The 24038-nt window shown below is 35.7% G+C and overlaps 2 protein-coding genes across 3 annotated transcripts in view; one reads left to right on the forward strand and one right to left on the reverse strand.

Annotated features, from left to right (window-relative positions):
- Nucleotides 1-82: 82 nt before the first annotated feature.
- LOC117794437 overlaps nt 83-24038 on the reverse strand; it is a 47023-nt gene continuing 23067 nt past the window's right edge. Inside the window, exons 3-4 of one of the 2 annotated variants that reach the window (XM_034635022.1) lie at nt 15184-15220; nt 83-1730 (exon numbers count right to left, since the gene is read on the reverse strand). In XM_034635022.1, coding sequence (XP_034490913.1) covers nt 891-1730; nt 15184-15186 — 843 coding nt within the window. In that variant the 5' untranslated portion in view covers nt 15187-15220 and the 3' untranslated portion in view covers nt 83-890. The remainder of the gene's footprint in view (nt 1731-15183; nt 15221-24038) is intronic. The other variant, XM_034635023.1, reaches the window with a different exon arrangement.
- LOC117794436 (probable cytochrome P450 310a1) lies at nt 10793-13835 on the forward strand. The gene is made up of 6 exons (XM_034635021.1): nt 10793-11931; nt 12072-12194; nt 12279-12460; nt 12520-12750; nt 13152-13409; nt 13475-13835. Exons 1-6 carry the CDS (start codon nt 11447-11449, stop codon nt 13672-13674), a joined length of 1479 nt encoding a protein of 492 aa, XP_034490912.1. The 5' UTR covers nt 10793-11446; the 3' UTR covers nt 13675-13835.

The raw sequence follows: 24038 nt of genomic DNA on the forward strand, positions 1-24038 counted from the left end.
TATATAAAAACATTGCATCAATTTTCATTAACGATTTAAGATACCAATATTGAATATTGGAAAAAAAAAGAAACAAGCTTAATTTTTTTTACTGTATATTTTTTTTGTTTCAGCTTTATTTGATTTTGACATTTGTGTTTGCAAATTTTTGATGATTAAGAAATACATACACACATAGGTTTAGCTTAAGAATGTACTTGTAATGCTTAAAGCTACACACGATCAGTATATATAGATATAGGTAATATGTATATATAATGTGTATTATTATATGTTATGCATATGGTACATAGAGCTAAAAACAGTTAGATAAAATTTGATAAGAAAACAAGCAAAGTTACAATATGGACTAATGCATAAAAAATTTCTATGAATTTCTATGAATGAACATTTTACATACATTTATAGATAGTCTGAACCATATATCTATGGATATTTATTGGTATATTTTTTATGTTGACGATATTAGAAAACGTTATAAAATTCGCTCCGTTATTGACAATCGCTCGAAATATTTATATTTATTAAATGTTATACTAGAACTATTTTTATTGATTTTCTTATTATTTTTTTCTTTGTTTTTAAATTGTAGTTGTAATTTTGTATTTGTTTTGCTTTACTCCAAATATGCTAATGTCTAGGAATATAGACGCCTAGATGGTATCACAGATAAATGTGCGATCCACACAACTGTGCAGCATCCACACATTGGCATAACTTAGATCTAAACTGGCTATAACAAATCGATTATATTTATAACTATGCCTTATGATGAGAGGAATCAAGGAAAAAGCGGGGAGCGTGTACTGGAGAGTTAACTTGATTCGGGTGCTTGGCTAATTCTGCCACCAGAGGGCGCTCCTGTTCCAGATCCACGCGCCCGACGCTGATCAACGTTGCTGTTGCTGGGAATTAGTCGGTCCAAATGCCTGCATGCTGTAATACCGTTCATTGTCCTCCTTAACAACACTGGTCACATGATGGAACTGACAGGGATGCGATATCTGTGACTTGGGCGGCAACGGAGCCGGCTTCACACGCTTCTGCTTCTTCTGCTTACGTCCAGGCACGGAGAGAGCAATGTTCTCCGGATCGCTAACAAGACGCTCGACATGCTGCCAAAGCTCACGGGCCGCATCCGTTGAATCAAAGCTGAAGCCAATCATTTGCTGATGATTGCTCGACAGACACATGGTGTGAAATGATGGGCCTGCAGTTCTGTAATTCGATAGATTATCCACACGATCCGACCACAATGCAAAACACGAGCCACGTTCCGCCAACACGAGTGTGACTCGTGGCATGGATCTTGCCCTGGCATTGCCCTTGTCATGGAGTATTACTGGAATGCCTGTGAATACCAGACGCCAGTCGCCATCATTGCCAGTTCCCTCATACAGATTAGCCAATGCGCCGCTCACAAATATCTCGGTGCCCAGTCCAGCAAAGAAACTCTCCACCTGACCACGTTCATAGTCCGACAGATTGGTATTGCTGGTTGTGTCCGTGCTAATTGTGTCTGCATCAATGTCAGATGCATTATATAAAGATGTTGTGCCATGGGCGCTGCTCCGTTGTGCCGATGATTGTGAGTGTGCCGACCAGTCCGGATGCAGTATGAGCTCATCCCGCTGCTCTGAGGAGGCGGTGCCCTCACTGGACTCCGACGGCGGTGCCGAGTCGCTCACGGAGCCCAAACGGCGACGTGTTTGCTGCAACTGATGTGACATCTACAAATAAAGTTGAGAGGAGAGCGAGAAAATTTCCAAATTAGATTTGTGGTAAAGTGTAAAAGCTTTTCAATTTTATTTTGGGGTTTTAAGGGTTTTGCGGTTTGAGTTCTCGGGAGTCTTGGCACATTACAGTAACGCTAATGCAATGGAATTTGTTTTTCGTTTTTGTTGTTCTACCTCGATCAAAGTTGGCAACAGCAGCAGGGCCAAAACAACAAATTCCCAGCACGCGCTTTGCCTTTTGGCTGCACTTTCTGCACTTCAGTTTACGGATTTTGCAATTGTTTACTTTGTTTCTGTTGTGGTCGCTCATCTGGTGAGCTCAACTGGAAATTATACACAATCAATTTCCGCTCCAAAAACTGTAAACAAGCCATCAAATCAGCTCAGCAATATTTGAGCTAACTATTTAAGCCAATTGAAAATATATTTATACATTTATATTGGACTCAATAAGATTTTCAAGTGCACAAATTACATTTCTAAATGCTGCCAAAAATGTATGGATTACTCATACGCCATGTTGCACACCATTTAAGATGATTACGATGGTTTTAATGTCACGTATGAGTAATTATTATTTTAATAGGTCATACGAGCTGAGCTATCAGCACTTTAAAGTTGCTTCTGCGGGTAATTCGAGTAAAAAAATTCTCAAGAGTCGAATTTACAAAGTAGAAATACAATAAATATTGATTTAATAAGAAGATAAAAAGAAGGGAAAATCCCAACACCAAATTAATTTGAAATTATTAATAGTAATCATTAAAATATGTCAAAAATAACTCTTGGTAAGTGGCTCTATCTACTTCTACAATCGAAATTTTTACATTTCTATATTATAACCGATTGTTTAATCGCTATGACAGAATTACTTCAAAAAAAAATTTTGAAATAATATCTTAAATGTTTAAAAATAATACATTTTAAAATTATATTGCTTTCAAGATAATGATTCAACATATATATTAATATTGTTATAAAATAGCTTCAAGTATATTATTTAAGGAATGAAGAACGTTTTTCAATCTATTTCTATTCTATACATATTTTCAATCGTTTTTCACTCCATACCTTTTTAATTTGCTCAAAAATAATCAATTTACAAAAACTTACAGTCCATGTAAAAAGCAAAAAAAGAACTAAAGCTAGCTAACTGCATGAAATTACCTGCACTTAAAAGCACGAATTGCTAATGAATGAGAATGTTGAAAACTGTGGTTCTGTGGTTCACCTCGAATTACCAAACCACCAAACTCAGTGCAACCCCAAATGCTGTCAGCTCTTCAGTAAAACGTGGCACGTGGACATTGGCACGTTTTAATTAACGCCACAAATTGCTGGTCACGATGTAATTAAATTATTTAACTTGCTAATTTCAGAAAGAAAGTGGCAAATAACAAATTTTGCAGCAGCGCTAAAATGGAAAGTGCCATAAAAAAACCAAACTTTAAAAACCACGTTAAAGTCACGCTGAGCAAAAGGCATAAATAATAATACAGAAAAAAACACATTTCGACGCATTTTCAGAACGAAACAGGGACTCGTTATGGGAGTCGAGCCGGAAGTTGTGTTTGGCGACAACAACACACACAAAAATGTATCTCACATCCGTTGAGAGCAAAGAGTAGACACTTGTGAGCCTGTGGCACACTTTTAGGCCAAGTTTTCGACAAAATTTGTGGAGTAAACTTTTCCCGAGGAGTTGCAACATTAACGTGGTTATCTATAATTTACACGCACACACCCCCAACTCGATGTAGGGACTTTATGTGGTATGTTGCGGTGATTTCTTAGCTCAGCTCCACAAGCTGGATGCACATTTAATGCGCCATTACTTTAGTGGCAAGACTCCACTACTCGATTCCCCCATTTTAGCCGCTCCCTCGAGTCCTTTTTTACGTTTCATCCAAAGAAAAAAAATATCCTTCCAGCAAAGATTAATTGCTTTACTTTGGCTCGCTTCGGTCCTGGCAAATATATTTAGTGCCGAGATTTATGTTGCTTCATTACGAGCCTCCAGAAAGTAGCAGCTCTTGTCCCCCGGGGGGCCTTTGTCTATCGCCTGTTGTTGTTGAACATTTGGTCTAACAATTAAACAAGTTTTGTTGGCCAGGACGAGGTTGACGTTTTTATTGTTGTGGCAGCCGTCGACCAAATGAATATTTAATGCCTAATGCCACAGTCACAACCAACTGTGGTGCCTCCCACTGTCCCTCCTGTGTGACCTTCCCAGTGGCCTTCATGGTATCGATAAAACAACAAGTTCAATGTCAAACCGTCCAAGCCCCACACACATTGTGCCACGCGGCGTATACGCAACATTTTTGCTTGCGTCGTCTTTTATTTATAGCCAATAATCGAAATTTAAGCAAAGTCTGATATTGTTATTTATGGTCGTTATAACTAAACATCTACGTAATTCTTGATTAGCTTCACTCATTGGCCAGTTAATCAATATGGCATACAAGTAATTGGTTCTAAGTTGAAATAAGTTAGTTCTTATATTTGTTTGCAAAAGAAAAGATAGACCTACTTATCAGATTAATTAGACAAGCCAGTTTAATATTGTTTAGCTCACACAACTTGTTTTTCGTAGAATCTTTAAAAGAATTAAGATTTAAAAAACCAATTTGTTGAATTTATATTGATCGCTCGATGTAATATTAAAATTTCTGTTGTTAAAAAACTAAAAAATAAATGTAGATATTTGTATATTAATATTTTTCTATCCTTTTGAGAATATCTAATAATTATACTTATGATTTCCAAAACACAAATTTGATTTTAATTTTATCATTAATAATTATTATTTTACCAACAATTTTAAACTTTCTTCAGCAAAAATAAAAAATTTTGTAATTGTTTTAATTAAAAATAGGTCAAATTGTGTTTGGAAATGAAAATTTTGTAATTGTTTTAATTAAAAATAGGTCAAATTGTGTTTGGAAATGAAAATATAATAAAATCGAATTAAAAATGCAATAAAAAATAATACAATTTTAAAACTGAATTTATTGTCCATTAAACTAATTTGAAATTGAAAATTGAGTTATTTTAATTCTTAAGAAATCATTTTGGACTTAACAAAATTGTTTATAGGTTAAAGGTTAAACTGCTGCCAATTGTGTACCTCACAGACACACACACACAAACATACAAGTAAACTTAGCTTCATTCATTTGTCAACATTTTGACGATCTGTCAAAAAATTCGATATTTCATTGATTTGTCAAACGCTTGAAACTGACAAGCCAAGAAGCGTCAACAAAGGAACTAAAAATACACAACGATAACAAAAGAAACAAGAGATATGAAAATGAAGGAAGTTCAACAATTCGTGTTGTGAACAACGAAAAAGAGAAAAAACAATTTTCGACCATGTGTATGGGGCAGGTCAGTGAAATGTTGTCAGAAACAGAAACAGTGGGAGAGAGAGGGAAAGCGAGAATGAGAGTGGGACAGCAAAACAAACAGAAATCATACAATTTGTGCAACATTGTTCATATTGTAGTAAAGTTCCGTATCATGCAACAAATACAAATACAAGCCCCAATTTAAAACCGTTGCAAAGGCGTGGGCGGGAAGAAGGCGTGGACGTTGGGGCGTGTCATGCAAAGACATGGACTAAAACCTGGGGTCAGTTCGAAGTTTGCCAGTCGAGGCCTTTTATGTTAATTTTTGCATAGATCAACGCTAGCATTATGAAAAATTGTTCAAGTGCAACAGCAACAGCAACAACAACAATAACTGAACAACAACAAAAGCAATATGATACCAACAAAAAAAACGTGCTGTGATTTAATTTTTGTGACGTTAATGGCGGCGACTGCCAAAGGGGAAAATTCAATTAAAATGCACAAAGCCCTCGTCTCGCCGAGTGCACAACTCTCCCCTTCCCATCCTCCTTCCCTCTCGCATTCCCTGGTTTTCTTAAAAAGAAAATTATTGTGTGCTCACGTATGTGTATCAAAAATATTTAAACTTAAATTGAATTTATTATTAAACCAATTTCGTTTGGCTATAAAGCAATTTGCATGCAAAACTGAAGCTGTTGTCGTTGTTTGTTACTGTTGTTGTTGTTGTTGCTGCTGCAACTGAGGGGGTGTTGCCCAAAAGTTGACATATCCATATCCTCATCAAAACATCAACTCTGAAGCAGAGAAATACGCTGAGTTGGCATCACAAATCGCGCTGTTAGCACCACAAATTCCACTAATAGCGACCACAGCTCAAGTTTCCAACTAAAAATTTGCCACGTTGCGCATACGACGTGGTGTACAGCGTTTTCCATTTGCCGTATGCTAACCAAAAACATTTTCATAACAAAAAAACGCAATGTTATTTCGCATAAACATGCAAATTTCGCACCATTGTATTTGGTTGTTACCCCTCCCTCGTCCCTTATTCACCGACCCACTCTACGCACTACACTGCACTTGTCCCAATGAGTAATTTGCATGTAAATACTTTTGCCATTTGCCATGCTCTTTGTTGGTTCTCGGGGGGAAGTCTACTGACTTTGTGGGAACTAAAAGTATACATTTTAATATAGTTATAGGTGTTTTTTTTTACAAAAATAAACTAAATGGAAAATCCTTATTCAGATTTTTTTTTTCTTTTTCCCATATTTGTGCTATTCTTTAGTATAAGTTGGAGTTAACGAGCTCTTGATTTCATAAGATTTTGAAAATGCTTGTGGAAAATGCTTCACCTATTCATAATATTCGCTGCGGTAACTTGTTTTTAACGAAAAATGTTGCTAAAAATATTTGATTAGAAAAAGTTCTCTCATATTCATGGTATGATAATCTCAGCTACTAAGCACATGAATATATCGCAATAAAATAAATTTAAATTATTTATTTTTCTATAATGTAAATACCTTTTCTTGGTTTTTTTTATTAAAATATATTAATATTAAATTTATTATTGTTGCTTATGACTTTTAGAGCAAGTTTAAAAAGTAAATATTTGTATATGTAATTATTTAAAAACAAAAAGCGAATATGTAAATTTTTTATTTTGACAAAAAAAATAAGAATTACTTTAGAGCCGTATACCATTATATTTTGTATTAATATGAAATTATAATATTTAGAGTATCTGCGCTTCAGCTTGCTCAACAATGATGTTTTGGTTGTTCATGCTTTGTTTTTATTTTTTCTCGTTCTATACGCTTCTCTTTCCCTTTGACTTCCCCATAGCATTTAGTTATTGTTCAAGAACTTCACGACATCATATCCAAAAATTGTGCACAACGCGGCGCATTGTGACGATGTTGACGCTGCTGACGAAGCTTTGGGTGTTGGCGTCGGTGCTGCTGGAAGCGGTAAAGAGAGAGAGGAAGCTGAAGCTGAAGCTGGAGACGAGACTGTCAAGTAGCTGACTAACATTTTTGTTAACTTGCAAATTGCTGGGACCGTCTGAAAAATAGCAAACTGAGTGGAACGCGTATACTCACACAGTAGTCATTCATTCATTCACATTTGCTGCTTAAATTGCATTGGGCCTTTGCCACGTTTTGTGATTTATGGCAAAATTGTTAAAGCAAAAATTCAACAACAAAATTTCAGGCTTACGTAATGTAATTCTTAGAAAACAAGCACATGCCGTAGTGGATAGGGGAAAATTTCCATTGGCAGTTACAATTATAATTATTATGATAAATAATTTTGTATTTGTGTGAGAAATCACACGGAACGTGGCAGGCAATTTGAATGTAGATGACACGTGCCCTGAATAATGCAACATTACTGTTCTTGTGTTTGTTGTGGGCGTCTCTGAATCACCTCAAGTATTTTATTAATTCAACTCAAAATCATGTTATCTAAATAATACAAAATAACACTTCACTTCCCGCTTCCGGCATTTCTTATCCCAGAAATGTATAAGAAAAAACTATTTCTAAGTCCAAAAATTTTTCATAATTAATTTTAATATAATATGCGCAGTTTGAAGCTCGACGTGTTCAACTTTTGAATAAGTGCGCAATGCACGAAATAAAAAACAAAGGAACGATAAGTCACGAAGTTGATATACATTCAGATTCTGCTGAACTAATGACTGTCCAGATTGTTTTGTTTTCTATTATTAAATATAAATGTTCTTCGAATCATAAATATTACGACTAAAAGCAATGAAGAAAAGAAAGATAAGTCACACAGTTGAACGATAAATTAAATTAATAAATATTAATTTATAATTTATAAATAAAATTATATTTTCAAATATTTAAGCTTGAATAAAATAAGATTAAAACTGATATTTGTCTTTTCAATGTCTTAACACATTTGTTTAAGCGTTAAACAGATAAATAAACACTCCTTTACTAGGCTAATGGAATGAGGATAAATTGTGATTTCCTGAATGCTTAGAGAGCAATGTGATAAAAACTAAAATGTTTATATTTTGCACACAAAAACATTAAAGTTTTCTTTACTTTTTTTGTTAAGGGCTTTGCAATTTCGTGTAATTGTTTGACACATCTGGCAAGTCATGGCGGTTACATCACTGAGTGGGAAATGGAGAGTTGCCAGGATTACCAAAGGAGCCTGGGCTTTCAATTGCTGCCATGACTTTGTCAAGATGTGTGCTTGAATGAGCCATTGCCACAAGCTGTTGCAGCTGGCGTTGGCCATGAATCGGCAAAAGTTGCAAAGCTGCCAAATTGTTTAAATGAAGATGGTCAAGTATATTGAATTGAAGCTGGCCAAATCGCTTTGGCACTCACTCAATAACTCTCAGCTCTAAACGTAGCCAAATTTTGACTAGGATAATATTGAACTCTCAACCCAATTTGACTTCCCGGTGGCATGCCCCACATTGTGTTTTTACTGCTGCAATTGATGCAAATAAGGTTATGAGAAATCGTATCACATAACTTTTGATGTTAGCCATGTAACCTGCTCTATATTTAAATCAAATTCCCACTGCCAGCCCCAATTATGTGGCAGTGCAACAAGTGGCATTCAAAAGGTTACCTGAGCTGCTCGTTGCAACCCTTTCTCCCTTGTCTTTCTCTGCTTCTTCAGTCTGCACTAAATTATTCAGTGCTGTGGAAAATTGCCTCCGGTTGCCGTGAACGTGTTCGCATCAACTGCAACAACTACAAGTTAAAATATAAATTTCAATGCATTTTTAGCATGCTTTTTCTACATTTTTTTACACACACACAATTTGCATTTTTGAATTTCACATGCAATGGGCGTGATTAATAACTTCCTCCCTTTTTAGTAGCAGGAATTCCTTATACAGTTGGTTAGGCATTCAAATTGAAGTTGACACCTGATTTGATTGGCATTATTCTGCTTAATTGGCTGTTAATACAGGTTTAATGCAGCTTTGTTGTCACCAGAAATTTTACACGACGAAACAAACTCAGGACTGATTTTTAGACCCCGTAATTAAAAAAAAGGTACAGGGATCTATAAGGTTTCTTGGTAATTTATTGGACAGAAAGGAGAGTTATAAAGCATTTATACTTTATTGTTAATTATTTATTATTATTTATTTTTTTTTGTACAATAAAGAAAAAATGTAAATTAGATACAGGTTATCTCTTACCTATCAAAGTTATGTATACCTGCTGATAAGAACATCTTAAAAAGCTACAGGTCTCTCAGAACTCACATCAATTCATACACAACATAAATAAATAATAATCAATTTCAGTCTTAACAAACTGCAATTCAAAAGCTGTAATTAACACACCGGCCTACAGCATATGAGTAAAGATTTAATAAATGATCCAAGAGCTATAATTAAGTATCAATTTTAGCTGATTGTTAAATTTAAACTGCCAACTGAAACGTTATTAACTGTTTTAACGCCATTAGCTGCAATTTAGCAGATATTAAAATACAGTCCAGTAAAGTCTACGAAAGGAATAAGAGAGCTCCTACTGCAGGCTTAATTAATGTATCAAGTGCCAGTGAATGAGATTCTTATGTTGGTGTCTGCAATTTGCTAATGAATGTTTATATATCCAAGACTGAACATTAGATGAGATAATATAAGTAGTATAAATAAATCAACAGGCATTGTGATTTTAGTTTAATTTCAAGTTTAGAAAATGAAATGGAAAAGTTATGCATTCGTCTATTTACACAAATGTTTGGGTTAAAAGCTTTTAATACCCTTTGAGAACAGCGGGTATATGTGCTGGTAATAATCAGTTCAAAAAAAAAAAATTATTATTTTGCATTATGCATGTTATAATCAGTTGAAAGTACATTATTAATATTGACATTGTCAAGTCATGTTAATGTTTGCTTAATCATCAGTTCGACCTTTGAGACATTAAATTCTATAGTAAAGTCTTGAATACGGAAATTAATACTTTACTTTAATACTTATTTAAACGATGAAACTTGAGTTTACATTTTGTTTATTTAGTTTATTTGGCTTGGTAAGATGCAAAATTTAATTAGTTTGAAACGAAGGTGCCTCAAGTATAGTTAGGTGTTCAGCACAGTCATATTTTTAGGTAAATATATAGTAGCTTAAAATTGTCTACCTAGATATGCTATTAATTACCCTGTTAGCTGAGTACCTATTTTGGGTAGTACCCAAATATTAATTACTGTCTGGATATTTGAAAGTATCTTTGGGAAATTTGTTAGGTACCTTTAATACCCGCCATATCAAGCTCAGGTAATACTATAGAAAGTATCAAATCATTTTGTTCATTTATGTACTACATGTACCTTCAATTCTGGTATAAAGAATTACTATACTCACAAGAAGTTGAAAATTTGTATGTTTTATATAGTAAATAGATTTATTGTACTATCTTCAAGTACTTTATAAAAGTTGTTCGATTGCACTTTAATTTACATCATCAGCTTAGATTCAAGTACATTTTACTATCAATAATCTACACTCTCGAGACTCAACGCTCAATGTCATATTATCTATGTTTTTTTGTTGTATTATAACAGGTATTATTATTGACTGCCTAGTACAATTATTAATATGGTCAGTGCTCGTCCAGACAGACTCAAAACACATGAGGTAGTTGCTATTGATCTCCAGACAAGATCGCAGATATTTTGTCGTTTGCAAGGTCAGTTTCAAGTTATCCCTGGCCAAAAAACAAGCCAACTTTGGCAACATTGGAGATCAAGTTTTGTTCACGAGCTATGCCTTTAAATTAGATGAATTTAGGCTGTATTTAGTTGCTATACTGCTTAATACTTATAATGTGAGTAGTCTACATAATCTTGTTATCAGCAATAAATGATGACGCTGCAAGATGCACTGAGGGAGAGAGATTTGTAAACAATATGTGTATTGAGTACTTTAAATGATAATAATATTAAGCTGTGTTTCGTACAGCTGCTGTTGTATAAATTATTATCAGGACCCGGCGAGAAACAAAAGCCGGCAGAGTCGAGTCAGGGCACAGACAGCGGGCTCATTATCAGCAAGGGAGAGACAGACAGACAGACAGACACACAGACAGAGAGAGAGAGAATTAAAAGTAAAAGAGAGTGAGAAAGAGAACGAGAGAGATAACTGGAAGGGCGATAGCAGTGCAATTTAGTTTTTTGTTGGTCAGACATCGTTGACTTGTTGAAACAGAGAGGCTGCCAAGACGTGACTTTCGATTTCAGTTTGGATTCTGTGCCGCAGGCAACAGACAGAAGACACAACCTGCCATAATTATCTGGATTCGCAGTCAGTTCGTCAACGTCTGCCTGTGCCTCAACATGTGGCTGCTCTTGCCCATACTCTGCTACTCGGTGATCTATCTATATGTGCGACACATCTATAGCTACTGGCAGCGCAAAGGTTTTCCAAGCGAGCAGGCAGCTCTGTCGTGGGATTTTCTTTCCCAGGCCTATCGTCGTGAATTCCGGCACGTGGAGGCCATATGTGAGGCCTATCATGAGGGCAAGGATCGTCTACTCGGCATCTATTGCTTCTTTCGACCAGTTTTACTCGTACGCAATGTGGACCTCGCTCGCAACATTTTGCAGCAAGCAAATGGACATTTTATGGACTCCAAATGGGATTACGTTAAGGGCTATAAGCGCTTCAATCTGCTGGAGAAACTGGCTCCCATGTTCAGTACAAAGCGTCTAATGCCCATGCTGATTAATGCTCAGGATGTGGGTAATAATATGATACAACATTTGCAGGAAAGAGAGGAGCGGGGTGAACTGGAACTGGATTTGCAGCAATTACTAAGAATGTAAGCATTAGGGTAGGGTAAAAATTTAAAAATGGTTACCCAAATTCGTAATCTACGCCAATTCCAAGATGTTTTCACAAAGAAACCATAGTTCTAAAATCAATTCCATTAACTAACAAATATTTATATTATCATCGTAGCTATGCTGTCAATATTATGGGCAATTTGGTCTATGGCTTGGATGCAAATAACTTTGAGCAACAGGATCACATACTCAACATCTATGCGAATAGTCCTACTAGGCAAGGCCATTTGAAATCCTTGTAAGTAATCAAAGTCCCAGTTTCAAAAATTAATATTTTATGTACCTTTTTTGTTAATTATATTATTGTTATTATATAAATTAGCACACTGCGTGGCGTGCCTCAAAAGTCACCTTTGACCTATCGCCTGCTGGACATCATCCAACACAATGTGGAACAACGCGAGGAACGTGGCATCATACGCAAGGACATGTTGCAACTGTTGGTCAAGTTACGCAATGGCAACGATTTAAGCAGCGATAAGTGGCAAGTTGAACATGCCATAGGTGAGTTAATTTTCTCAATTCCTCTTTATACGAAATTAATTAAATTATCTTGCTCACAGAGGAAGACAAACTGATGTCTGTTAAGCGACTAGCTCAAGTCGCTGAGGATTTGCTGCAATCCGCCTTGGATAGTTTAGCCTCGACTATTACCTTGACACTCTATGAGATCGCTCAACAGCCTTTGATTGTAGAGAAACTGCAGGCTGAGATTAAGGAACTTCACTTTAAAGATGGTCAGCTGCAGTTTGAGCAACTGGAGGATATGAAATACATGGATATGTGTGTGAAAGGTGAGTGAATTGAGAGTGAAAGAAGAGAAATATCTTAACTATGAGAAGCACTAAGACTAAGATGGAAATTTAGCTTAAAAAAACCAAGATTTCGAGCAGGTTTCTCATGAGTAGAAGATGAGTTATAAAGCAGACAAAGCTATAGACAGGTCGTTTAAAAAGGTGATAAGTTGAGCTAAGACTCATGTAAAACAAAATCACAGATTTGTCTAAAAAAAGTTTAAAAAAGTCTAGGGTAGGGAGATCTTTTCAGAAGAAGAGCTTAAATAGACTCTCAGGATTTTACAGACTCTAACTAGATAAGCTGTTATCTATTCGATGTACACAAGTAATTGATTCTATTTTAAACAAGATTTAATTAAGCTTTATTTCCTCAATTTACAACTATATTTCGTTCACAGAAACACTACGGAAATATCCGCCAGTTCCGCTCATTGAAAGAACCTGCCGCAAAAGCTACACATTGCCCAACACTAAATTCACCATAGGAGAAAACAAAACGTTAATGGTGCCACTTTTGGCAATACAAAGAGATGAGAAATACTTTAGTGAACCACTTAAATATAAACCACTACGTTTTCTCAACGAAAAACTCAAGCAATCCGAACAATGTCGATCGACCTTTGTGGGCTTCGGCATTGGAGGAGCACAATGTGTGGGTAAGTTGAAAATAAACATTAATACTAAATTCTTGTGTTTTAACTGACTTTATATTTTTTCATAGCACAAAATTTTGGCAAAATGGTGATTAAAGTGGCGTTGATTAAACTGCTGCTAAACTATCATTTGGAATGGGATGAGAATGCCCCAGTGGAGGTGTCACATCTCCCTGCACCAATAATAACATCAGCCAATGGACTTAAGATTAAATTAAAAGCACGAGAAATTTTATCACATAGTAACTATCGCAAAAACTCAATTTAAGAAATGAAATATAATTTGGATAAGCAAACGAATATTTAATTTATGCAACACTTGCCGTTTGCTTACGCTTTTCAACACTTTATTTAAGTGTTGTGTTTTTAGCTGTGCGCTCCTAAGAATATGCCATAAATAAAATCCATATAGAATGGCCTCAAACTCTTGTTGTCGTTGTCGTTGTCTGTTCATTTTGCTTCGTTAGCTACGTTGAAAATGCCAAAGGTCCTTAGTCCTTGAAGAGCGCGCACGCGGCGTATACGTAACGCCGTTAAATTAGAGAATCTATGTGGCTGTGGAGCTGTTGTTGTCGTGCTGCGCAAAACTTATCATGCGGAAAAGACATGTTGAAGCACATGAGCTTATCATTAAATTTGATTTGCTTTGTTGTCCATACACATGACATGAAGCATTGTCTGATTGGTAGGGAATCTTAATGCCAAATATGCAAAAGTCACAGGAAAGAGGGGACTTTCCTCAGTTCGTCCTTCGCACTGTCAGACTGATAAGATCACAAACAAATTAGAGAAATGGACTTCGAGTTCGATGCGGCAATCAAGCTTCGTAGCCACTAACGATGCCACAATTAGGCCGCATTATGAACGCATTTATCAAACATAACAACTGGCGGGCAGAGAGGGAGACTTATAGAGAGAGGTGACCCTTAACCTTAAGAATTTTGCAGAAATTTACAACCAACATTACACTCCAAAACTTGTGATTGGCCTAACAAATTAATTGAGCTCTGTGGGCGGTCTGAACTGAAGTCTAGACATGATAGCTGACACTGACTCAAAGCCAGTCACTTTAATGAGCCGGAAATTATGCTTTCAGCCACAGTAACAGCCCTTGCCTTGTGGCCACAATATTATTAATTACGTATACGCCCCGTTGCCACAGGCAATTGAATTGTGCTGCGAAGGCAAAGAGACATTCTTTAAGGTAAGCAAACAATTTTAAAGAGCACACAGCACACGTGACACGGCAACAACAATGCGCTTAACATGCAACTGACCCAGTTGTTGCAGCACGGTGAGGTACCGAATATAAATTGCATGGCAGATTCGCTGCAAGATTTCCTTGTAGATTTACAACAAAACCCCGAAGCGAAGTGTGAAAAGCTTTTCCGCCTTTCTTTCTTCTTTGGAAAAATAGGTTGAAGTTGCTTTTTACTGGCATTGTCCTGGTTACATTTAAACATTACTCATTGCATATTAAGTGGTCAAAATCCCCAGACCCCTCCCTGTATAAGCTACAAAGTTGCCGACGCTGCGTGAAATATGCGAAAGCATAAAATTTTCATTTACATGATAGAGCCAGCAGCATAAATTAAGAAATATTTCTCTCTTGGGGACATTTGACATGAGAGAAATGACTTAAGTGTTTGCTAATTTTTTATGTTAATTTTCTTTCCTTTTCTTTTTCTTCTTTTTAGCATGTAATTGTCATGTGAAATGTACCAAAGAGACCCCAATTAGCAGTGCTCTTTAATATGCATATATTATATTTACTTACCATAATTTACAATTTCCTCTGGAAAAAATTTATTGAGCTGAAATAAAAAAATGAAATGGAAAATATTATAAAATATTTCAATTTGCATAAAAAATGATTTTTAATAATTTTTTTTCAATATGTTTACAAGTTTATTACAAACTTGTTTGCTATTGATAAACAATTCAAAAAAGTTCAGCAATGCAATTTGTTATTGAACTTTTAGGCTGAACAAGTTGTGTACTTATTGAAATGAAAACTTTTTTTTTTAATATTTGTTGTAAAAAAGCAAACAAAATCATCGATAAAAGAGAAAGATACAAAAATAAAACATGAGAAAAATTCATGAGACTGACATTAAAGGTTATCGTCAGCGTCTCTTTTAATTAACCAATTGACATATGACTTTTGTCTGGTTGACAGCCAGTTTGTTGAAGCTCTTGTTGTTGTTGCTTTTATTGTTTTTATTGGCATTGTTTGATTAATCTGTAAAAGCAACAACAAGTAGCTCTCAACATTTTTGCAGCTCAATGAAGTCATTGAAGATCAACTTTAATACTAACAATAAGTCGCTTTAAAATACTAAATTATGAGCGATAATTCATAATTTAATACGCATAACAATATTTATGAAAATATTTAGCAGTTGCACAACTAGTTAATAGATGTTACGTCGTAAGCAGAAAAAAGTGAAATTTCAACAATGCAGCAGACTCTCTTTCGAAGCGTTAAACATGTAAGGTTGAAAACGTAAAATTTTATTTTTGCGGCAGCTTTTTCAACTACTTGAACTCGATTGTTTTTTTTTTTGCCAATTAATCGAGATTATTAAATTGATTTTAATGTTAAATTGACAGCTTAACTTTAATTTGATTCAGCATCAATATTGAAAAATTCAATTTTTTTTTGTCACTGCCCATTTTTTCAATATTTTCCGCTTGACGCCATTCCAAAGCTTCCGATTAACCGATTTCCTTACGGAATGTCAATCTTATCATAATAAGGTCACTATTCTGATTCTCCTCAAAACTGGAAAATAAATGCATATGCTTGTCTGTCCATTTCTTTCATACGTTGCCCTTGATGCTTTTTTTTTAAATTTCAAACGGTCATAACCTTGTCAAATATTAACCAATATCCTTGTGGAATGTAATTTTGGCCTTCATTTTGATTCGGCATCAAAATTAAACACTTGACTACTAAGTTCTAGCTCGATATTTTTAACTCAATGTATTATTTGAATTTTAAATTTCGATTTTAAGCTCGATTAACAGTTTGGATTATTAAGTGATGATTAAGTGATTATGAATTAAAAAGTTTGTCTAAGCAAAAAACCGTTTCGAATAGTAGGGTATTTCGCCAAGTGTATAAATAAGTGAAAGATAATTGAATTGCATTGCAGCATTGCCAGCAGGCTGAATTTAACGCACTGTTTAAGCGCCTCGGGGATGCAAGGCGCATAAATTAATTAAAAGTCGGAAACAGATATAAATATAAATAAATAAACACTGGCACACACACACATTACACATGCAGGCGACCGTTGCAGCGACAATTTGGCTGACAATAATTAAAGCAACTGTGCACAGACACCAACAGAAACAGCAGCAAAAGGAACAAACACAAGTAGGAAGAACAAATGCAACAACAAGGGCGACAAACAAACAAACAAACAGATAAAAAAAGAAAACAGATTGAAAGAAATCAACAAACAGCTGCACGCACAACTCCAAGCGTCAACTGCAGCGGCATCAAAAGAAGCAGTCGAGTCATCTTGCAGTTGGGCGGCAGTTGCAAGTAGTTTGTTGCATGTTGCACGTGGAGGAGAGGAACATGGCTGTGTGGCAATTATGGGAATGCAGCGTCGCACACAAATTGAAAAAGTAAGCACAAGCAATTCAACTAACCAGAGACAAGTTAACCAAGCAAAGCATGACGTTGACAACGATTCTACATACGAATACGTAAATGAATAGTAGTACGAGTACCCGTTCGTTGGCATGGGTACACTCATCTGCAGCGCCAACAACAACAACAACAATTGTCCCTTACAATTTGTCATTCCGTTTGTCAGCTTAGCAGTTAGTCATCAAGCTCATCATGATAATAATGTTTAAAAAAAAGATGCAAACCTACAAATACAGACACTTTTTTGAATACACTCAGTTGCATACACATGTAGCTTAATTGTTGTACAAATAAAAAAGAAAGGAGAACGAGATATTTTGTATAAGTCAAGAATGGTTGTCGCTTATTTATTTTTATTACTGTGACCCTTTGAGGTCGCGGGAGTCGTTGCTTGGTCGCCTTTCAAGTGCGAGTACAGTCAAGCATGGCATTAACAGAGGGGCAAATTGAAATTGCATGGAACTACCAGACAGCTTGACAAACTCAAGATAAATGAAATATGTACAATAAGCTGATTAATTAAGTAAACTAATCGCTTTATTGCTAAAAAGCTATGAGAGTTTCGGCTTGAAAATACATAGTTGATTTTGTACCTTGAAGACTGTCATTTTAGTAAATTTAAATATAAATGAGCAAGTAAAATGATAAAACAAATTGCAAAAAATATAAGTATTATTGCTTATAAAAAATAAAAATGGTTGAATAAATATTAACAATTTATTTTACTTCAGAGAACCTAGTTTATATTTTAGTTTATTATTTTTGTAAAATATGGATAAAGTATAAAGGCTTACAGATTCTAGTTTATGTACAGATTAATTGATTATCTTCAGCAAGAAATTAACTCTTGACCCAATTGGCATCGAATTAAAGCTCTACCTAGTATGACATGACTGTACTTTTTTTTATGAACACTATTCTTACCGCACATATTATAATAATTGCCATGAATTGTGATTTATTCTGGTCATAAATTAAGAAACTGTTGCCAAATTGTGCATTGAAGCCACAAAATTTGAAACGTTGATTTGAATTATGTGATATGAAACTGCAAAGCGTGTAGCTGAGCTGCGATTATTAATTATGCATTGAAATTAATTAAATTAGCACACAGCAAATTACAACCGAATTTCAGTATTTACATAATTCAAGCTAATTTACAGCAAATTCAATTAAAATGCCAAATGCGAATAATATTGCTAATACTGTTGTTCTTGTTATTATTATTTTGTTAAATCAAAACGCATAAATTAATAAACATAATTTACACCTGCCCACCTGCCTGTGTGTGTTGTGTGCATGTGGGGCAAAGAAACGTGCAAAATATGATTCTCAATTTTAAGCAGATTTTCACGTTCGCACCCAAAGGGCATATGCAGAGGATGTACAAAAAGTTTACGCGCCAAAAATATATACAGCTCCTAAATGGCTTTTGCTTTTGTTGTTGTTGCTCTTTTTGTTGTTGTTGTTATTGTTGTGGTTATGGTTTTATTCGTATATGGGCTTTCATGTGACAAACTTGGGCAATTTCCGTCACACGGAAATGTGCACAATTTAATTTCTTTCTTCATTCATTCTGTTATTCATACCCTGCAGTCGCCAAATATTGTAGTCAGGTATGATAGAAGTGTACTAGCTGTCAAAAGGAGACATATACAACTTTTTCGATATTATTTTGTATTTTTTGTATCGTATATTAAACTAAGAAACTATTGATATTAAGAGAGAGCCAAAGGAAACAGAATCTATCGCTATATAAAATTCTGGTTTTTTTTCTATCCCTGTATTAAAATATCTTTGCTACAGGGTATCCTCTGGTCTATCACTTGTACGAGTTCTTCATATTTTTCTTCGTGCAAATTAAGGCGTTGGAACTTCTTCTTTTGGTAAAGAGCGAGCTTAAGTTGTTTGGGTGAATTCTTAGGTTTTTTTATTTAAGATTTCTAAGAGCTGCTCACAATGTTGATAATTTTTCGCTTGACTTGGGAACTCGCTTTGCTGTTTTGCTGAAGTCGTACAACTTCAGTTGCTGTTGCTTTTAATTAGAATTAGCAACTTGCCACAGCATGAGATACTCTCAATGAACACTCTCAGAATGAAGCGTTGAGAATTCTTCGTTATGCGCTTCGTCGTTTCTTAAGATAATTTTTGCCGTGAAAACATAAATTCAACTTGTTTTTATGTGCAGACAAACACACACACACACACAACGCACAAAACACACAATTACACACTCGCACACACACACACGTTTTTGGTTAGATCTTCCATTTGGAGCCCCCTGTTTCATTTCCCCCTTCTGACATTGAGATTTTCTTGGAAAATTAACAGCACTCGTGGCTTTGATTTATCGCGATAAGCGGATGTCTTTGTATGTTGTACATTGTTGTTGTTCTTTTTGCTGTTGTTGCCACTGTCATTGTTGCTTCTGGGGCTCGATGTGTGTATTTTTGGTAGTAGCTTGAGTGGAGATGGGGAAACAAACTTGAGGTACAGAGATTTTGACAGCACGTTGTCTGCCGCTCCATAAACATATGCAGATTGATTTTGACTTTAATTAAGTTATCTAGGTTTTGCCTTCTTGTCTAAATGCCTCATCGTTTCTTGGCTTAAAAGATGGGAATTGATTGCATGTGAAGGTTAAGTATAGAGAGTTTTGGGAATTGGCAATAACTTAAAGTATTCGAAAGACTTTAAAAATATAATAAATTGCCGTACTGACTCTCATTCTCCAGCAGTCACTTTCTCATGTTAATTTGACCCACATTCTTAAATGTGATTCGTACTTTCGAAGATAAATAACTATTTTAGTCTTTCTTAACTTTTGACCGACATTCTTAAATACTATTTTTTCAGTTTAATTACAAATTTTACTTAAATGAATATAGCTTTAAGAACAACACAGATGCCTTGCAACTTGCAGTTTATAGAGCAAACTTTTGTAAGACTTCTTTACCTTTTCCTAAAGCCACACTAATTCTCAACTTTATGTTATGTTCAGTTTCTGAAAACTTTAAGTAACAATAGTATATGTAACAGTTCCGAAATAAACTCAAGTTTTCACCTCTGACCAAGCTCAATAACAAACAAACAACAACCTGCAGATTTTCTAAGCTCTTCTCCATCCCCAACTCTACACATCGTTGCACTTGAGGCGCAGTCAAACTTGAAGTTGTAACACCAAGCTAACATTGTATTGTTGTTACACTAGTTGTTGTTGTTGCAGCAAAACATTGTCGTATATTAACTAAACTAACGATACACAACGACGACAGCTCTGGAGTTGGAGTGCGTCTTCTGTGGTTATGCAAGTAATCTCATAGCCAAGTTAACTTCAACCTCTAATTGCTAGCCGCCCCCGAAGTGCACTCAGTGGCAATATGCTTCAGTAGGAGTACAAGTACGGGAATATCCAATTCTCTATTTTCCATTGTTGCCACAGTTTGCAATTCGCTTGGAAGAAAAACTCTAAAGCAACAACAAGACACTCAACCTTAAACACCCGCCCCCTTTCACAAAGCTAATCAAATGTTGCATACGACCAGCAATTTTTTATTGTAGTTGCCGCAGGGTAAACCTACGACTATATTTATACATCAAGTACATACATGCATACATTTACACATACATAGATGGGTTGGCAACACACATGCACAATAGGTTTGCTTATTTAACTATACACTGGGAAAAACCCTCCAGTTTACAAAAGCAAGCAAGAACCAGTAAATCTTAAAATGGTTAGGTGTTGTTATAAAGTTGACAAAAAGTTGAAAAAGTTGAGATTTGAATTTTCGAAAATCACAAGGGGATGGTCGAAAAATATTAAATTTTCTAAATGAACGAAATTTAAATCTAGAACGAATTTAGAGGCTTAATTATGATCAAAATGAAAATCGGTAAAGTATTGAAAAAGTTATGACAGTTTGAAAGGTGGTCAGACTTTGGTTCTAGTCAAAATTTTTGATATTTAATATAGGGATAAATTACACTAGGCAACAAATTTGAACTTTTTTCTTCTGAACTGAACCTAACCCACTTTTCTGGATAGATATGCGGCATCAAACGAGGAAAAACCATTTTTTTTTTCTATGGCAGAGTTTTTTTTTTGGAATTTTTTAAAATTTGGCTTTTTTTTGCTATCCGTTTCCTAGACTGATCGGTCCCTTGGCAGCTATATGCTATAGTGGTCTGATTCCAACCAAATTTGGACAGGTTGTATAAGACGATACGAGATTGTTAATTTGTAAGTTTGGTACAGATAACTTAAAAAATGAAAATTTTTTCGTATTATGCCCTGAATTTAAGAGGTTACATTTTAATATTCAAAAGAAATGACAGAATTGATTGAGTTAGATTGATACTACACGTCACTTTTTAGCTAAAAAGTATTTCTTTCAGTGTATTGCGGAGAGGACACATATGCTGTCGCTGTTTATGTTGTCATTTAGTTGCTTTGTCGGTCGTATCCAGAGCTCCAGAGCAGCATGTAGGTGAGTTTGGCCCATTGATTTGATGTCAGTCGCCCGGAGGCAATTGAGCTGTGGGGTATTGGGTTTTTAGCGCTACTTGTGCCTGGCCAGATGTATCAACTTTAACTTTATTTACGTGCTTGATTAGAAGCTGGCAGCGAGTTCTAGTTTACTCGACCCGTGAGGGCCTTTTGTGTTTTCTATGATGCCATCAATCCAGCTGACGCCACGCCTCCAGCTCACACCTCGGGGCGGCTGGTTGAGTGGGGGAAGTGGAACCTATTGTTATGATGGAGCAGCTTGCGATCCCAGGCTCTTATCATTGTGCAAGCGCAACTTAATTGAACGCCATTTGACACAATTTAAGAGTTGACTTTGTTCGCCAGTTTCTGGGCCGAGGTAAATTAGTTTCACTTGTCTTTTGGTCGCATACACAAATCCCACGCCAAATTGCGCATCATTTGACAGTCAGACAGACAGACAGAAAAAACAGAATGGGTGAGATGCAGTCTGGGGAAATTGAGATAGGCTGATAGAGTTTGTCGTCTTGTCGTGTGACATGGAAACCCAAAAACCCTATAAAGCCTTCACTAGTTTATTCGCATGTGCCGAGAGATGCGCTCATGGAAGGCAAATGTCATGACAAATACTCAGGCATATTCCAGACTCAGTTCCTACATACATTTCACTGATTGCGAAAACCCATGGCCGACAGTTGCCACTCCAAAGACAGCTCCAACTATAAGTACAGCTGCAGCTTGTTGCAGCTGCAACTTCAACTCTACAGCTCTTAAGCTTGCCATTTGCAATATGCAACAGCTACTGTGAAATGCTGTCAATGTGCGAGTAACTTCATGCCACAAAGTTCACAGCAAAGGGTTGCAGACTCATCTTGCTTCCTGGACTAGACAGGGATTGAGTTATGAGCACATGCGAAAAATGAGTTGAAAGCAGAAACAGCATCAACAGATGAGGCGACAATACTTTTACTAGAGATGGCAAGTAATGAGACGTTGTAGAATTTATAAATCAAATGATATCTCATATTATTATATCACTCATCGTCTAGGGGCTTTGTTTCACTAGAACTCTCTATAAGATATTACAAAATATCATGGTGTTAGATTATGTTCATTTTTAGCAGGTGAATGCTTTCATCTCAAGTTCTTGCTAATTTCATTTACAGAAGCATAAATGAAATTGACATTGGACTCCAAGTTATTTAACAGAATTTGGTTTATTCAAATAAAGAATTTCTTGTAATTGTAGGCAACAATAAACAGAGAACTTAATCATGGAATAAAAACGCAGTGATTAGCTTTTAAGATAATATTTTAAAAATAATGAAAGCACACAGAAGGAACATGCCAGAGAATTTACTGGGAATAATATATTGAAAGATTTTTCAAAAAATTTTATTTTAACGAAAATATTCTATTAAATAAGACATTATAGTTTAGAACAAACTTTTTATTCTGTAGAATTAATTTAAGTAAAGATTAGTAGCTTTGGATATTTTATAAATATTTTTATTTATACTAATCCATTTTTATTATTAAGCTTTTCAACTAATATAGTTTTACATTACATTCTCTTTCTTCTTTTTAATACTACAGACATTGTTTGTTTTTCCCATATTGTAAGACTTTTCCATTTCCTCAAAATCAATACCCCAGCCGATCCCACACATTACTCCCAATATCCAAATCTCTCTCCATCCTTCTCTCTCATTCGTTTTCTTTTTACTCTTCCTTTAGTTATTTTTCATAGCAATGGCGATTTAACTTTTCACGTGAATAATGTCATCATAGGGAAAAGTTATTGTCTTCCTCGCTGAACAGCGCTTCAGCTGGGCCCCTTAATTTCTGCCCCGCCTACCCCTTTGCCACACACTGCCTGTCGCATGCCTCTTGCCACCAAGTGAGCTGCATTTGCTGTTGACTACTATTTTGAGCGCATCATCAGCGACAACGTCGGCGAGTTTATTATGCAACGCCAAAAATTTAGTGCCATTTGTTGTCAACACGATGAATGCAACAACAACATCAACAATAACCAAAACAACAACAATAGGAACAAAAAAAGAAGCAGCAAAGTTTTGCGACAACAATACATGGGTTTGGTGCAAATAGGAATAAAGCAGAGGGACAAAAGGGGGGACAGGAAAAACGCGAGAATTGCGCTGCATTTTCGCAGTGACTGTAATGAGTTTGAGGCAACAACTGCAGACGGCAGTCACATCGAATGTTGCAATATGTAAAATTAACTTTGCAGCTGACGTTGTTGAAGCTGTTGAAGATGCTGCAGAATATCCAGAAGTTCCCAAAACTTGAAAAGAATCTTACCAGCAAACTAACATTGCATATTACAACGGAAGAGTTGTTGGAGTCATGCGAATCATGGCCTCTGTGCATGTTGCATGCCACAAGAGATCAATTTGTGAACCGGTTGCAAATGTGCCACTAATTGCGGCAACTAAGCGTCAAAAAACTCATAGAA

The sequence above is a fragment of the Drosophila innubila genome, assembly GCF_004354385.1.
Source record: "Drosophila innubila isolate TH190305 chromosome 2L unlocalized genomic scaffold, UK_Dinn_1.0 4_B_2L, whole genome shotgun sequence".
NCBI lineage: Eukaryota > Metazoa > Arthropoda > Insecta > Diptera > Drosophilidae > Drosophila > Drosophila innubila.

Coding starts and splice junctions, on each gene's coding strand:
- LOC117794436 (XM_034635021.1), top strand. CDS start 11,447: ATGTGGCTGCTCTTGCCCATACTCTGCTACTCGGTGATCTATCTATAT. Junction 12,461..12,519: donor GCAAGTTGAACATGCCATAG/GTGAGTTAATTT, acceptor TCTTGCTCACAG/AGGAAGACAAACTGATGTCT. Junction 13,410..13,474: donor TGGAGGAGCACAATGTGTGG/GTAAGTTGAAAA, acceptor ATTTTTTCATAG/CACAAAATTTTGGCAAAATG.